The 17,358-nt window shown below is 40.9% G+C and overlaps 1 protein-coding gene across 1 annotated transcript; it reads left to right on the top strand.

Moving 5' to 3' along the window:
- The first annotated feature begins 1,293 nt into the window (after positions 1–1,293).
- Positions 1,294–14,446, top strand: VDAC2 (voltage dependent anion channel 2). Its single transcript, XM_054205957.1, has 9 exons — positions 1,294–1,453; positions 5,789–5,860; positions 6,897–6,946; positions 9,241–9,393; positions 9,504–9,556; positions 9,997–10,224; positions 11,406–11,556; positions 12,483–12,540; positions 13,388–14,446. Exons 2-9 carry the CDS (start codon positions 5,794–5,796, stop codon positions 13,477–13,479), a joined length of 852 nt encoding a protein of 283 aa, XP_054061932.1. The 5' UTR covers positions 1,294–1,453; positions 5,789–5,793; the 3' UTR covers positions 13,480–14,446.
- The last annotated feature ends 2,912 nt before the right edge of the window (positions 14,447–17,358 follow it).

Raw genomic sequence — 17,358 nt, 5'->3', positions numbered from 1 at the left:
TTTTATTTGTAAATCACTTTACTTTCTTGATTGTGACACAATCAAAATTCCCCGAGGTAAGCAGGGGAGAACTGTGAATTCCAGAAATGCCTGTGCTGCAGTTGCTTGGCCTAGCGCTGGTCTGCACTGGTGAGTCAGTGATTCCCGCTGCAGAGCGGTGCAGCCACTGCTGCAGAACAGTCGTCTGGCTGTTTTCTCCAAGAGGTCTTAGTCATGATCAGGACAGCACTATCTAAGAAAGCTTTCTGAGGGTTATTGCTTCTTTTGATGTGAAATACGCTGCCTTCTGTTGTGGGGTGTGTGGGGTCTTCTGGTGGGTGGTGGCTGGAGCTTAGGCAATGGGAGAGGCTGGTGCTTGTCTGAAAGAGGGGTCAAACCTTGTTAGATAGAGTATGAGCTGTCAGATCAGCTGCAGGACAGCCAGGTTACTGGATGTTGCTGTGTCTGTGGGTTTTGGGGTAGCAATGGGAGCGTCTGTGTCAGGTGTAATGTTTTCAAAGACTTGTGGGAAGTCCGAGAGTGAAGGCAAGCACCCCTGTGGAGGGAGGCTGGGCAGAGTGCCACCGCCCCAGTGCCCTGCAAGGGCTGGCCATTGTGGGGAATGGGCCTGGGGGGCTGTGAGGAGCAAGGACAGCCTCCGACACACGCTCTCGGGGCAAACGGCACTGAAGCCACCTCGTCTGGCTGTGGAGCTGGTCTCCGTGGCTGTCCCTTGGTGAAGGATTTGCCAGTCGGTGCCCCAAGGCTGGGGGTGGGTGGGCCCTGAAAGAGTGACCAGTTGTTTTGGGGGAGGGCAGTGTCCCTGGGCACGGATCCTCCTGTGAGCCCTGCCGACAGCCGCGCTTCGGCCTCCCATCCCCATGTGGGGGACAGCGTCTATTCACTTAACCCCAACTAAGCAGAAACGCTTCTTGGGTGTGGCCGCTGCGGAGCCGGGGGGCGCTGGGCTCCCCGGCTCTTTCTGTCGCTCCCCGGCTCCGCTGTCCCGACGGGACGGAACCCGCCAGACGCCGCAGCCCAACCGACCGCTCGGCGCTTTGGCAGCCGCCCGCCACCGCCGTTACCGCCCGGCGCCGCTGGCCCCGCCCACCCGTAGGCCCCCTCTCCGCCGCCGGGGCTGCCCAGCGGAGCGCCTGCCGGCCCGCCCCGTCCCCCCACCGGCTCCTCGCCCTGGAGCGCGGCGTCTCTCGCCTCCCTGCGGCTCGTGGCTCCTGGGCGGCGGCGTCTCCCGCCGGCCGGCCGGCGGCGCGGTGGGGCGGGCGCGGGAGGCTTCGGACGGGGCGGCCCCGACTCGTTGGGGTCCTGCGCGGCGGCGGCGGGCGGGCGGATCGGTGTCTCCTTCACTTCGCCCTCCAGTGCCAGCGGCTGCAGCAGCGCGGCCTCCTCACGGCGAGACCCGCCCGCACCCCCGGCCCCGCTCCGCCCGGCCCTGCCGCCCTCCCGCGCTAGCCAGGTGCCGACCCGGGCCTCCACCGGCCTCGCGGGAGCAGGGGGAGGCGAGCGGGACTCGGCCCCTGGGCGAGCGGGCGGCGGGGTGGCGAGCGGGGCTGGCGGCCGCGTGGGGTCGGGGGCGGCGGGGCCAGAGGGCGCCTTCCCCAGCGGCCCCGGTTAACGGTGGGGCGGGGGCGGCCGGGCCGGTCCGGGGTTCTCCGCACGCGTTCCCCCCTTTCCCCCCAGGCCTCCCCCCGTGGCCTCCGCAGGGGCCGCGCCCTCGTCGGCGTGCGGAGCCGGGGCGGGCTGGGCCGGGCGGCGGTTACATAAAGGGCGGCGGAGGGTCAGGCCGGGATGCCCAAGATGGCCGCGCGGAGGAGTTCACCTTGCGGCGGCAGCGGGCGCCGCTCGCCCTGGCGGCGGGCCGGGCCGGGCGGGAGCGGCTGGGCCTGCCCTGCCTCGGGAAGGGTGTGCTGCTGCCGCCTCCCCGCCCGGCCCGGCTCTTCGCATCCACGTTTCCGCTTTCGGTGTCCTTCCCTTCGGGACAGGCTCCCCTTGACCCCCCGCTTTCGGTTTCTGAACGCGCAGTTCGTTTTCAGATGTTTAATTTTCCTTCCCTTCTCTGTAGAGTCTCTAAGTTGGCCTAGCTATGGCTACTAGAGTAGAGTGTCCGCCCCCGAGATGTAAGTAGGGAGAGAGCTGAAGCAAGGGTAATGAGGTGGTTTATTTATTTACTTATTTATTTAAGCTTTTAGTGTAAGTCTAAAGGTCAGCGGCGTGTCCGAGGTATTTTAACAAATATTTTTTGAATAATGTCAATTTCTTTGTTGCTATTTACACTAGTGGAATACAGTTTCAATGTAGTAATTGCCTTTTTTTTTAAAATTGAGAGAGTAACTATTTTTTGTTATAGCCTCCATTGTATTACAAAATATAATTTTTTAAATTATTATATCTATTCTCCAGCCTCATCTTCAACATCCTGAGATCTTAAAATTGTTAGAAATCTTTATAGAAGTCCTTGGCATTCCTTTAATTATAGGGTGTGAGAGAGTTTTGAAATATTACCTTGAAGAAAAATCTGTGATGTAATAATTCTGATAACATTAACACTTTTTTCTGTTCTTGGGAATTTTTTTTTCTTCTTTTTACAGAAGAAGAAAGCCTGTTTGTGGCTCCTGAGTAACAGATTAATTAAGCTTTTTTTTTTTTTTTTTTTTAGGGTGACATGAAACAAAGATCAGGGTAGAGCTCCCAGTTGATTCAAGTAGATTCTGTGTTTTTTAAATGAGGAATAAGATGATCTGGTAGTTGCTTTCACAACAAGCCTCACATTGCTAAATGGTACTTAAATTTTAGGCACTTCTAATTAGTAGTTTTTAAGTGAAAGACACTTCAAAATAAAGTTGAAGGAAATTACTTCTGATTAGAAGAATTTGCAAATCTAGATGACTTGCCAACACTGGAGGACACAGGAATGATTTTTATTTTTTTTTTTGGCCCTGTTTTCATTTAATAAGCATTGTGATGATAGCACTGGCTTATCAGGTGTTCCGTATACCCAGAGTTAACTCTTGGTTTCCCCTTTTGTCCTCATCCATCCCTGTTAGTGTAGGATTAGAACAGCAGTGTGACAGTTGTACTCCGTTCTAACTTTTTATCACAAAACTTGCATCTGTAGGCTGGAATGTCTGACAAATGCTGGCTGGTTTCCTTGCAATGATGAACTAGGAAGCTTAACTAGGGCAGATAAAACAACAACATCCTTTTACTGTAGTAATTCTTTAAATTCAGACACAGATACTAGTTTGTTAACTTCTTGGAACATTAACGCTTAGCATAAATCTCTTGCCTGTAATGGTTGTCTAGTCAGATTGGAAGCATTTAAAACAAAAGCTAAAAGCCTGTTTATTTACACTGTAAAGGCATGTCTGTGCTAAAGACTAGTGTAAAACTTTAAAACTAGAAATAATTATTCTTCTGAAGACGCTAGTTAGAACTGAGACCTATTAATTAGAAAAAAAAAATACATAGCTAAACCTTCTCTAAATTATTTTAAGCTGCTAATGAATTGTGCCATTGCTGTACAGCAGAAATTTAGGACAGTGTTCTGAGACTTTCTTGTAATTTGGTCCGGCACCTGCTTCTCTTCATTGAATAAATACTAGGAATCATTTAATATCTTGTCACCAGGATTAGTATCGGTTCTGCTATAGAAATTTCCTTTCTCAAGACTTATTTATTATGGACTTGAACTTGCACTAAGCCTTTTTAAGCTTCAAATGCTGTACATAATTTTCATGACTTTTTGTTTGTGTTTTGTTAAGAGACAGTTACTTTAACTCTATGGAAAACAAGAATTATTTTATATTCTTGAGAAATTGATGGATGTCTTGCTATAGTAACCTGGTTGTAGAGTTTAGAACCCCTTACTAAATAAGGGTGTGGATTTTTTTGTTATTTTTATTTAAACTGTGAATGTAAATGTTTTTGCTCAGAGGAGGTAGAAGTTATCCTCTTATGGCTTAGGGAGGAGGGGTAAGGTACTCTGGAAAACTGCATTAGAAATTGTAGAAAGATAAGAAACAGTCTTGTGCCTTACCATTGTTTGCTAAAATAGGTTGGTTTTTTTTTTTTTTAAGAGTAGCAGTTCATAAAGTTAGGCTGTATATGGCAGGTGTAATCAGTTTTTGTTGTTTGTGTTTGGTTTTTTTTTTTTCAATGTGGATGGTATTCTGAAATAACGGTCTGTTTAGCGCAATGGTGCCCTAAAGGAAATTATCCTGAATCAAGTGTTCAGGAAAGTTTTCCCTTTATGTAGATAAGGCCATGAAAAGGTAGAAAGAAACTTTTTGGGGGGGGGGGGGGGGAGAGAATTGCCTTGATTCTGTATTATTGAATACACTCATGATCTTGCAGAGATCTGCAGAAGATAAGCAGTTCTTTAGCCAGGTGATGAAAATCTAAATATTGGTTAAACGTACTATATAAAAATGAAAGTAAACTTTTCTGCTTTCAGTTGAAAGTTAACATGTGAGATTACTGCCCTTGTTATTTTTGAGGTTCTGAAGATGTTTGTCCATTTACTTTAAAAAAAAAAAAAAAACACAAAAAAAACCAAAACAAAAAAACCCCAAACACCAAAAACCAAAACAACAAAAAAAGCCCCACACAGGAGCAAGGTAAACAGTCATGTTAGTCTGACATCTGTGACTTTCTGTGGAAAACATGTCACCAATCAATTTGAAAACATAGAAGATTTTTGTTTGCTTGTTTTTAGCCTTTTTATGGCAATTTAACTAGTTAATTTCATTGTGTCTTTGTGCCCCGCGCCCCTCCCCCCCCCCGCCTTTTTTCCCCCCTTTCACAGCATGGGGGTGTTATTAACTCTTTGAAATATGCTCTGTTTTCTGTATTTTAAAACTTTAAAATACGGCACCTCTGTAACAGTGGCCTTTTGCTATTGAAATCATGGGAAAACAGTCACTGAAGGCAGTTACAGATAGAGTTATCTTCAGAGGGAGGAGAACCATTCAGGCTTGTGTGAGACTGTAGGCTGATATCTGTCTATCGGGCCAGGGAGGCTGGGTCATACCTAGTCTTGAACGACAGGTTCTTTAACGGTGAGATTGCCAGAGGCTCCCCATCTGAGAAAGGGACTTTTAAAGAGAGCTTTTCTCAGTGACCCAGCAATCCTGCTACTTGTTTGTTTTAGATTAACAAGGCACCCCCACAAATTTAAACTCTTGTAAGTTAGGGAGGTGGGGGGAACTTCATCAGATTGATTGCTAGTTAATGGCATTAGACGTTCCTTTTTAAATTGTATGTCTACTATTTAAAATGTGGGACAAATGATGTTGCAAGACAGATATGCACTCTCTTTACCTGAGAGGACTTACAAGGTTTTATTTTCAAAATGTAATTTTCTTAAGCATCTGTCAAATTTTACTTTGTGGAACTTCAGGAAATAACTCTGCATTATAGTTTTTCCAATTTCCAGTTTTCCTGGTTTTTGATGGTAACTGTCAACTCTGGAAATGTGAGCTGTAGCTGTTAGTTGATTTTTGGTAATTAAAGATCTATGGAGAAATACTTGAAAAATTAAGAACTGGGTGGTCTTGTGATGTCTCTTCTTGACAAGCAGATTAACTAAGCCAAGAAAACATTGTGTTCACCATGACCATTACTGAAAATCTGTAGGTGTTTCACGCAATACTGTAATTGTTTGAGCCATCTGTCTGTTAACTGCCTTCATATATGCATCTGCCTTAAAGAGTATCTTTAGAGTTGTGTTAACAGTTTTTTGTGTGTGTGCAGTGATAAAAGGCTCGCTATTAATTAGCCTGTTGCATTTCAGCTCCAATGGCGATTCCTCCATCATATGTAGATCTTGGCAAATCTGCCAGAGATATCTTCAATAAAGGATATGGTAAGAATAGTACCTTTTATAAATCATGGTGTTTGGGTGCAGCAATGAATTGCCTTTTTAAGCCTCTATGTAAAATTAAATGCTCAAATGGCCTGTGTTTCTGGGGAGGGGGAAGGTGTGTTGTGTTTATATCATTACCATCAACTAACAGATCACTAGAGGCTTTCTGTGGGCTGTTTTGATGTGAAGTCTGTTAAATCTTACTGCTTTAGCCACATAAATGTCAGAGGTGTGCAAGTATTCAAGGATGTAAGCATCAAGTGTAATTTAACTTAGGAGTACACTTTGTTTGCCAGTCTGTCAGCGCCACGACATTTGTTGATACAGAAAGGGATATATACCACTGTAACATTATTTTGTAATAGAAAGAGGAATAGCTAGTGGGATAAGGAATTCTTCAACCCTTTATAATGCCTAAATACCAGACAGTTGCATAGTTAAATTCTGCTTTGTTACAGTGCTGTTTCTTTCTGATCTTTGGGAATGCATGTGGGGGCTTTTTCACCAAGACTGTCGCTCAGCTGTCAGGGTAACAATGTAAATTGACACTTCCATAAAATCTACTTATATTACAGTTCCAATAGCTATGTATTTCCCACTTTTACAGTTTTTTACTTTGATATATTTCTTCTTGGTGATGAGAGATGAATTTCATGCATTGGGGTAGCTCTTCAAATGGCATTGACTACAAAGCCGATGCCACCCTGGGAGCAGAAAAGAATGTTTTTTGTCTGTCACTAAGTTTACTCTTGGAAGTCATTGTTTGGTAGTTAAATGTACAGTGTACAACTGAGAGGTTACTCCCTGCTTTCTATATGGTGATGATAGAACAGAACTCCTGGCTTGTTCTAGAGTGGCCTCCCTCTACCTGCTGTGGCATCTAAAATTTGAGTGTTACTGAAGTCAGTCAATGGTTGTTTTTATATATGTATATATGTGGCACACGGCTGAGGCTGACTGGAAAACCAGCTTCTTGGAAAATGTGTGTGGTCTTAGTTAAAGCCTACTGGTGTAACTTTGACTTCTGTTTGTTAAGGTTTTGGGTTGGTGAAACTGGATGTGAAAACAAAATCTGCAAGTGGAGTGGTGAGTCTAAATATATTTTATTCATTATATTTTTTGTGCATATGTTGTGATATTTACTTAGAAAGGACACCTTCCAGATGCTGTTAAGTAGTTTATAGGTTATATGAGTGATAAACTTCTGGTGTAAAATAATTTCAGAAGATATGACTTTATTCTGACTGTAAAAGGGGTATCGCACTGTTTAGTAGTCTCTGTAAAATGAAGAGGCTTTTTAGTTGTGCCTAGTCTTATGTCTGAAGGTGAACAAATAGCTGACGTGCTTTTGAAGTATTTTAATATATCAACCATAGTACACAGCATTTATTTCTAAAGTCCTTTGTGATACTGTTTTTATTTGGTGGAAATTTCTGGCATCTTAATGCTTGTGTGAAGTAGTTGGCAGTGAACTAGCATGTTGAATCTTTGGCACCTCTTTAAAGGTATTAAAGTATTGCAATAATGTTCCATGCAAGATGTCTTGGTCACACAAGCAGTGCCTCCTGGAACTTTTATCTATTTCTAGAGAAGACTTTGCTAGATAAAGATAGACTTTTTTTTTCATAACTGGGAGCTTTAACAGTGTAACTGGCTGTTAGAAACAAAGTACATGGGTAACTAACCTTATAATAACTCTATGGGCTGTGTTTTTTTTCTAGAAGTTTGTATCCCAATGAAGCACAGTTTGCAGGAGCCCTATTACAGATGTAGTTGTTCTTATTTTAGCTTATTTCTTTTGAGGACTAACAGTAATACTGGTAAAACTCTCTGAACAATCCAAGCTGTCACGTGAATCCCGTATCAGTTATAAAGCCAACCTTCCCAGGAGGAGAAAGTGCTGGCATGTATGTACTGCAGATGTTTTAAAGCAGAGATAAGAGATAATGCAATAATTTGCTGGTCATGAAGCTGTTACCACAATGGTTGCTGCCACATATACACCATGCAGCAGAAATAGCACAAAGCATGAAGTTAAAGATGACAGTATTTGAACTTGAAGTTGTGTAGTCCCTGTCACTTGCCAAGAAATAGACCTTACTAGAATTGCACAACTGTGTGGATGGCTTAGTGGTTTGCTAACATCATTCAAGTAAATGTCTTGGCCATAGTTAAATTTGATCAGCCACCATTAAAGAACAGCCTTTTGCGCTCTTGCGATGTGCAGTAGGTCTTGGGCTGTGAGAATACAAATGCTTAAGGACTTGTGATTTCAAATCCATGTTTCCTTCTGGGGGAAGTGAGTGTGAGGAGTTGATGTGAAAATGATACTGTGGGTGGAGGAAGTCAGAGATCAAAACTTTGATTTATATGTTTTTAAAATTTGATTTTTAAACCATAAGGGCTATAGTGTTTCAGTGGAAAAAGCTCCTTAACATTTATTTGCAAACCAGACTTCTACTAGGTATTGCCTTTAGTTTCTGAATAGTGGTACACAGAAATTATTCTGTTCTTTGTGAGAATCCAAATAGTGAGAGACATCAGGGACTACTTAATTTAATAAGGAGATATGAGTGATATTGCTAACTTGTAAATATTTTCAAGCATTCCAGGTAAGACTCTACCAGAAGCATAAAATCAGGCTGTTGCCTTAGCTCACAATTCAAACATGAATGTTATTCCTGTGTATTATTAAACCAAAGTGTCGGGGAATAGGAATTCTATAGATGTCAGTAAAAAAAAAGTGCACCGGCCTTTCACTCAAGCCATAGGCACACAAGTTAGACCAAGAACTCTCTTAAACAACAAAAAACCCAAAACAAAAAAACAAACCACCACCCACCCCACCCCACCCCCCAATATGAAAAATGATGACATTCTATGACACTTTACAGCTGTACATAATTTATTTTTGGAGGTGGTTGACTGGAATAATGAAAATACATGTGATCTGTAAGGAATTTTACTGGAGTTGCATTATGTTCCTTATAGTGGCCTTGACTCTTTGTTTAATTTTTAATTTGCTCATTAGGAGCATCAGATTTTTCAAGAACTTGTTTCTGCTTTTAAGGAGAATACTTATGGTAACTACTGTCTTGCTTCTGACTTGTGTTGCGAACCTGTAGATTTTGTAATAGTAGCAGAAACACTGCAGTTGAGATGGGGCTTGGGGGATGCCTCCATGTGGTCACGAATTGTCCAGTTCTGGAGTGTGTTGTTTCTCCTTCTCTCCCTACAAATTGTCTAATGTTGTTAAACTTGATGCATAGAATAACAAGATCTTAGTGTTTGCTGAAGAGAAGTCTTTTCTCTTTTAGCACTGTGTAATGCTTTCAGGATCACGTGTATCTTCAGTATAACATGGACACTGTCCTTTTTAGGAATTCACAACATCTGGTTCATCGAACACAGACACTGGAAAAGTGAATGGGAGCTTGGAGACCAAATACAAGTGGGCTGAGTATGGGCTGACTTTCACAGAAAAATGGAACACAGATAACACTCTGGGAACAGAAATTGCAATTGAAGATCAGGTAATAAATTAAGATGTAAATGCTGTCAGATAAGAAGAGTATTTATTTGTTTTACCTAACTAGCAGAACTGAATTTATAGCTTTATCTTATCTTCTCCCCCTTCAATTAGATTGCCAAAGGCTTGAAGTTGACATTTGATACAACTTTCTCACCAAATACAGGGTAAGAATTGTTAACCTTTTTACCATATTTAGGGTAGTAACAATGCCCATGGTCAGTAAATGTTCACCTGGTCTGTTGTACTGACAGAGATGTTTGTATGGTTTGCTATTGATCCAAATTAGCAAATCCCAGTGCTGAAGGCTTCCGCTTTTTAGCGTTACATCTTATTCTACGGGGTTAGCATTGGACATTTCACAACAGCCCACTTGGCGTATTTTCTGGGATAGAATTACTTGGAAAATTGCAGAAGGCACGGAAATGCCTCTACATGCATCACAAAATGCCCTGTGCTTTCTTGATGGGCTAGCTGTGCTTTGACTGAGTCTAGGGGATGCATGTGCATGGTATTTGGATGCATTGTGTAGAGTCACATAGCTTGAATGTAACGGTTGATTGTGGAAGATCAAGCCTTGTCTTAAGATGACTGTTTTCTGTTTCAGGAAGAAAAGCGGTAAAATTAAGTCAGCTTATAAACGTGAATGCCTAAATCTAGGCTGTGATGTTGACTTTGATTTTGCTGGACCCGCAATACATGGTTCAGCTGTCTTTGGTTATGAAGGCTGGCTTGCTGGTTATCAGATGACTTTTGATAGTGCCAAATCAAAATTGACAAGAAATAACTTCTCTGTGGGTTACAAGACTGGAGACTTCCAACTGCACACTAATGTGTAAGTACTGAAAATGATCCAGATTTACAGAAGCAGGTTTTCTCTACCTCTCTCTCTAGTCTGAATACAAATGCTTGAAATACTAAGAAGTACTTGCAAGGCCATTAAGTGGAGTGCATTTTTCAATAAGAAACTGTAGATAAATGATAAACGTTACTTTGTACCTATCTTTTTCAAAACAGTAAATACCTGTGCCTTGTTAGCACTTACAGCATAATATATACTACAACTTAAAATACTGAAGTACATCCCAATTGGAAGTGCAATAGTTCAGTTATACGGAGCTGATCATAATGCTTTTTCCCATTACATTAAATTGCATCTGACTATAATTTAAGGTTAGTAGATGTGTTAGAGGTAGTAATTAGCGCAGCACTGGTTAAGTAGGCCAGTAGTAGTTTCTGGAGTAAGACTAGAGCTTTGCTTTTGGACTTTTTGGGTAGGTTCATCTTCTTGACTGTCTCAGATGAAGAGTGGACTTAGAGTGTAACTAAACAAGTGTAAGATCCTGCTTATGAACTTTATTCAGAATTGCTGTCTTTAGATCTTAAATGTTCTTCAGAGCATGCTGATCAAAACCTACTGCAGAAAAGTGTTTTCAATTTAAGTTAATAAAAATTGGCATTGTTCTAGTGTGTTTCGTTAGTAAATAACTACATTTTTGAGGTAGAAGTTTGTCCTTTTTGGAGGGGGAGAATGGGTTTATGGAAACTGGGGGGTATGGGAGGAAGCTGCAAAAGACTTTATAGCCTGGACTGTAAGAATTCCTTTTCAGTTTACTAACGTCGAACACTGTGACAGATTTTTAAAAAGGTCGTCTAATTCTTTAGGAATATCATATGTATTCAATAGTCATAGAATTCCAAATGCCCATTCCCTAGGTATTAAGATTTATCTTCTAGTTTTGTAAGGATGTGATCTGGAATTGCATTCAAGTAGTTAGTGTAACATTAGTGTGAGAATTAGCTATAGCACTCTGAAATATTATTTTTTTTTCCCCATCACTTACTGCAGTTTAAGTTTGCCCTGAAGCCTTTGTTCATCTCCACTTCTGACAAAAAATGTGGAACAACTCAAACTTTTGGAATTCTCATTTGAACAAAAATTTAAAGTAGTTAAAAACAAAAAAAATGTTGTGATTATTTAAATATAGGAAACTAACTTCTTCTTAAATTGTGCAGCAATGATGGTTCAGAATTTGGTGGGTCAATTTACCAGAAAGTGAGTGACAATCTTGAAACTGCTGTAAACCTGGCTTGGACAGCAGGTAGCAACAGCACTCGCTTTGGCATTGCGGCTAAATACAAGTTGGATTCCACTGCTTCTATCTCTGTAAGTATGACTCTAACCAGAAGGGTTATGCTAAGCACAGTGTGGTTTCCATTTCTGAGAATCTGTGTGTTATTAGTGCCAAAGAAGGTAATAGGTCGGGAAGTCTTGTATGAATTACTCTTACAATCCAAGTGGTTATAAGTAAACCAGCAGTATTTAAATTCTGTAACGTTGCATACAGCAAAGTCTCTTTTAGAATCTGACTGTCAAATGTTGTGCTGCTCTAGAGGACTTAATGTATTTATAAAAAAAAAATAAATAATTTAAAATCACCCTTCATGTCTAGTTCTGTAAGTTTACAGATGTTTTTATAACCAGTGTTTGGGATCTCTGTTGTGTTCTCATGGTAAGAACTCTGGCGATACTGGTTAAAGGTAATATGCAGAAAAGTTTTCTGAATGTTATAAAGTTAGAATTGAACCTGGATTGTTGCATCACTTCCTCTATAGAGTGGTTCCAAAGTGAGATAAATAATTTTGCACATTGTGTTTGTGATGATATTATGAGGTGTTTGCTGCTTGACTGACTGGACCTGCAAGATATTACTACTTTTGTAATCATGTGAACACAGAGGATTGTTCTGAAGTGGCTTGTTTTTGGGAGTCTGTAGTGGCAAATTGCTATGGCCTTCTGAAAAGGGGGGAGTGTGGGGGTTCGCCTGACAAACTACATCCCAGTAACAGTTCCCCCTGCCATTATGTTCTGTTTACTCTTAAATATGTTACTATTTCAGCTGTAAGTTGGGGGCCAAGGGCGTAGCTGGGAAGAGAGAATCCAGTAAGCACGGAGATATTGGAAGAGCAAGTAAAACTTGGTTAAATTAATAATAGTGATGTTGCCGTAGTTATTCTAGTTTCTGAATGATAACAAAGAACTAATCAGTTACAACATTTCAATTGCTTTTGTCTTTTTTTTTTTTTTTTCAGGCAAAAGTGAACAATTCTAGTCTAGTTGGAGTGGGTTACACCCAGACTCTGAGGCCAGGTAAGGGTTATCATGTGAATTCATGTCACATACATATCTTTTATGCATCACAAAGAAGAGCTTTGAGATCTACGCATTTATATGCAACTATTTCCCTTATTCACAATAACTTTGTCTTGAAGGCAAAGTAGATGTTTTATAGTAGCTTGTGTTGCACATCAAACCTTTTTACTAAACCAAACAAATTCCATTGTATCCAATGGTATTTCTGCATCATATTCCTCATTGGTTTGTGTGGGATTGGATTGTATGGTGTTTGATAGCTTAGCTTTAGGCTGTGGAAAGCAGTCTTTTTTTGCATTGCTTTCTCCAGTTATATGATACTGGATGATTGCATTACTTGAAATAATGATTAATTGTCAAAAGAACACACTTCCTGCTCTTCATACTTAGTAAAAAAAAACCTCCAGAACTTTACTTGTACTGTTTTAAATATGAAAGTGCCTGTTAATGCTGTATTACCATTGGTTAGTTCCTTATTTGAAAAACAGTAAAAATTGTAGTTTCATTCCATCCCTTCCTTGGTACAAATGTCTTGTGTTTTTATACAGAATTTTTGTTCTTCCTTGCACACCTTAACTTAGAAAAGGAGAGCTCTTGTGTACTTACCAATAAGAGACTTTATATATCCAATTTCTAAAACAGTATTTACAAAAAGTGCCTAGCTTGATTCACATGGCTAGCTTTCAATAAATTTAATGGGTAAATGGATTCTTCTGTAGAAGTCTTTAGAGGAAAGTAATGAAATATAAAAAGGGCTGTAGTTGGGACTCATAATGACAGAGATTGGGTTGTATGAAAGTTACTTTATTGTATGTTGTAAACATGCTCTTTAAAAATCTTACAGGTGTGAAGCTTACACTCTCTGCCCTGATAGATGGAAAGAGCATCAATGCTGGTGGCCATAAACTTGGTCTTGGCCTGGAATTGGAGGCTTAAAAAGGTGAAGAAACTGCTGCAGAGAAGGGATATCAGAAGAATTTGGCCTTAAAATGTATTTCCAATGTGACCAGCAGGCTTTTTTTTCCCGAGAAGGATGACCTAGAACAAGAGCTGTATTTGAAGTATTTAGACAGTTACTTGTTAGCTGGTTTCTAGTTAAATTGGTTACCCATCTAGTTAAAATTCTGCATTAGTGCAGTCACTTAAACATTATTTAAATGTATTTAACTGTTTAATGCGCTACCCACAAATAATGAAATAGACATTTATGAAAACTGTACAATTGTGTGCATGTTTGTTTTTATGTTCCTTTTAACATTTGATATTGCCATTGAATGAAAAATGGATCAGTGGATGTTTTGAAACGAGGTCAACGGTTTTGTTAAATCACCTTAAGTAGAAATACATTTGGTATCCCAAGACAAATTATGAATAAAACAAGTACACACATATACTTGTGCCTCAGATATTTTAAGAATTTGAGATATGAGGGTAGTGCTCAGTTAGTTTTAACTTAATCCAAGAAGTAGTGCTCTATACCTTTGTGCAATTAAGGACCCCTGCCCACGACCACATTGAGTATAGATGGTTTTCACCGAACAGTTGGGATTCCTCAAGCAAGTTGAATGTGCTTTTCTGTCAGGTAAGACTTGTCATGACACAACGGTTTACTTCTCCCTGTGTTCCACAGACAAGATTTACTGCATTACTAGTTGGCCTCCTCATGCAAAGAGTGCAGAATGATGTACTTGGCACACTGAGACATTTAAGAACTGCTCCTTGGTGCTTTTGCCCAAGGGGTGAAAAACCACCACAAACACACCTTTTGCTTATATTTGTATGAAGTGAGACGTATCTCTGCAACTGAATGTAACAGTATAATGGTGTAACAGCCTGCTTATCCCAACTGCTGTGAGAGGTTTCTGCTTAAAATGACTGAAATAAAGGCTTAATTTTAAATGGAGACAGGAAAATGCATCTGATTTTGCTTTCTCTTTGACTGATAAATCTTGGCAGATACCAATTTTAAGTCCAGAAACGTGGAATAATGGAAAAACTCTCATGTTTTTCCAGGGTAAAATTAAGAGATAATGGAAATATGAGAGATATTTGGTGTGTGAACATAACATCCCTTGAGGTCAGACATAACTAGCTGTGACTGCTTTTGCTGTGGAATATATTAAATACATGTAGTTACAGTGCTTATGGTTAAGAATGGGGGTTTACGGAGTTTAGGAGAGTGCCTGGAACATACTTACAATCTCTCATAGCTGAGAAGGGTATGTTGATACTTAAGTCTCGCAGCCTGTAGGTCACAGCAGCTTCCTTTATAAGGCAGGTGGCTAGCTTATGATCAGGAAGATTTATCTCTGGTTTGCAAGCTGTGTTCCGTTCATGCTGGATTAGACATAACCCCCATAAAAGTCCTAGTGATTTGCTTGAGGTCTTGTTCCATCCTGCATTGTTACCCTCATACTCAAATTCTGGAGTTAAGTACTCTGTTGTCAGCTGCCTGTGTTTAGGCTTTAGCTGTGGAATAGCTGGGACACCTTCTTTGCAGTAGATAGAGCAGAGCTTAAGCTTCTAGCTCAGGCTCCTGAGCAGGCTTGTTAGTGCATTTGACTGGTTTTGTTCCATGACGAAGAGAAGGTTTGTCAGCACTTGTGCTTTGGAATACCTGTACTGCTGTTGTCTCTAGATGCCCTTTTATGAGGAGCACTTCCACTACTTGATGGTGGAAGAAGCACGTAAGGTGCAATTTCTTACTCTTTTTGTTGCGTGTTAACACTTGTAAACTATATTTTTAGTTTGAGTTGGTTTTATGTGCTTGACCACTTAAAGCTAGAGACCATGCAGCCAGATATTTGAATTTTAGTATGGGTTATCTTTTTAGTTTAAACCATCTTTGGTGCCTCACAAGTTGTGTCCAGGCTTCTTCTTGGAAAAAAAGTAAAAATAATCTAACTGTAGTACCTGGGCAGATAAAGGACTTGCTTCAAAATGTCTTTTGCTTACGAACAATGTCTTATTTGCATATGTAAACAAGTGTGGCTACAACAATGATGTTTCTCAGTTTTTTGGAAGCTTTTGATAGGGCTGTAGGGGTCTGACTTCTTCACTACCTGCTCAGCTCTAGCTATTTTTCCTGAGGTTACAAAATGTGTAAGTGAAATAAAAGCAGATACCGTGGACTTTCTCTTCCACTCTTCATACAAATTAGTAATAGAAAGCTTGAACCCATTCATTTTACTGTTTTCATGTGCATCACTTCTATTCCTTAGCCTTTAAGTAGTTTTATTTGTTATAATGCTGATGGGCAACTGGAGAGATAAAAGGGTTCTGCAGTAGTAAAGACAACTGTGAAAATAAGAGTTTTCCTAAAATATGCTGTCATAAATCACTATTTTGAGCATAAAAAGGAAGCGTCTATCTCTTGACATCTCTCAAGTGAGGCTTATAAAGATGGCTTTCAATTGTGCTTTTCAAGCGTGTTACAGAAGCTGGTGGTGTAATTGGAGTTTTGTGGTAAGGAACGTTGGTAGTTCAAATAACTCCATTTTGTTAGAACATGTAAAAAGCCTTAATCACAACTTTCAGTGATAGCCAGCCTTTCCTCGGGTGTCATTCTGAATAAAATAAAGACAGTTGAGATAACCAATGACCTGAGCATGGCTGTGCATCTTGTTTGTGTGAACTGTAGCACTGCATTCCTGCCTGGTGTGGCTGGAGTAGGGGTTGTCTGTCTGCGTATTACAAGGAGACTTAATCACACTTTCATAAATAAAAATCCTTTTGTGTGAGATTATGATGCCCTGGATTTTATAAGTGACTGTGAGTGACTCGAGCATTTATGTTCTTGCTGTGCCATAGAAATTCTTCAGATTATTTCAATTAATGTTGCACTCTTCACATGGTTCAACTTGGTGTGGTACATTCTTAAATCTGCCTGTTGCATACTGCAGTCCTTCAAAACGAGGAAACTTGTTTGGAGCTGGTTTTGGAATGGGCATGGAAACATTTCACCCCCAAGCACTGGGGCACAGGTGTTTACCTTTCCCTTGGCTATCTCTGGGATAAAGCCAGGTAGCAACAAGAGTGTGCTTGCTGCCCTCTAATGTCCTGTTGTGGTGTTTGGCTCATTACTGCAATAGTCTGTTACCAGGCACAGAGGCACGTTTAAATCTGTGGTGACTGCACTTCAGTAGGAAGTAGAACGGAGCAACCAGGAGACAGCCCATGTGTGGATGATTCAGCCCTGCTTATGTCAAAGGTCCTTGCTTCCTTATGGTTCCTGACAGCAAAGACAGGCAATCAGTGCAAGGTAAGCCACTAATAAATGACAACTACTGGGTTGCACCTGTGGCAGTAGTGTCTTAATGGCAGGTACAAGTGCTTCCTGTGAACTGGCAGAAAGGAAAGCCCCAAAAAATGCTCGTTCGGTTCTTATGTGACATGAAAGGGCTACATTTGTGGCACGCGGTTTTATCGTGTCTGTCAGCCTCCCTTTGCAGTGGAATATTTTTGTTCCTGATCTGGTCTGGAATTGGAATAAAACCACAGATTATATCAATTATTGTAGTGTGCATTCATTGTATGTTACCGATGGTTCCCTTCTCATGATTGTTCCTGGGCCTGCCTTTTAGTTGCCCGTTGTGTTTGTCTTTCCACATGCTGCTGGGTTAAATGGAAAGCAATAAACAACTAGATTCATTTTTGTGAGCCTAATGTACAGCATCATCCGCTTTAGCTGCGAGTTTGATACTAGTGCTCATGTAAAAAGAGGCAGGCTTTTCTTGCACAGTGATTTCTGAAAGATAAGCAATTAAAACATAAAAATGCCATTAGATGTGGGGTGTTATACACTGTGAGATTTAG

Source organism: Rissa tridactyla, chromosome 6, assembly GCF_028500815.1.
Source record: "Rissa tridactyla isolate bRisTri1 chromosome 6, bRisTri1.patW.cur.20221130, whole genome shotgun sequence".
Taxonomy (NCBI): domain Eukaryota; kingdom Metazoa; phylum Chordata; class Aves; order Charadriiformes; family Laridae; genus Rissa; species Rissa tridactyla.
Note: the sequence above shows the minus strand (reverse complement) of the source record. Positions and strands in the feature narration are given on the sequence as shown.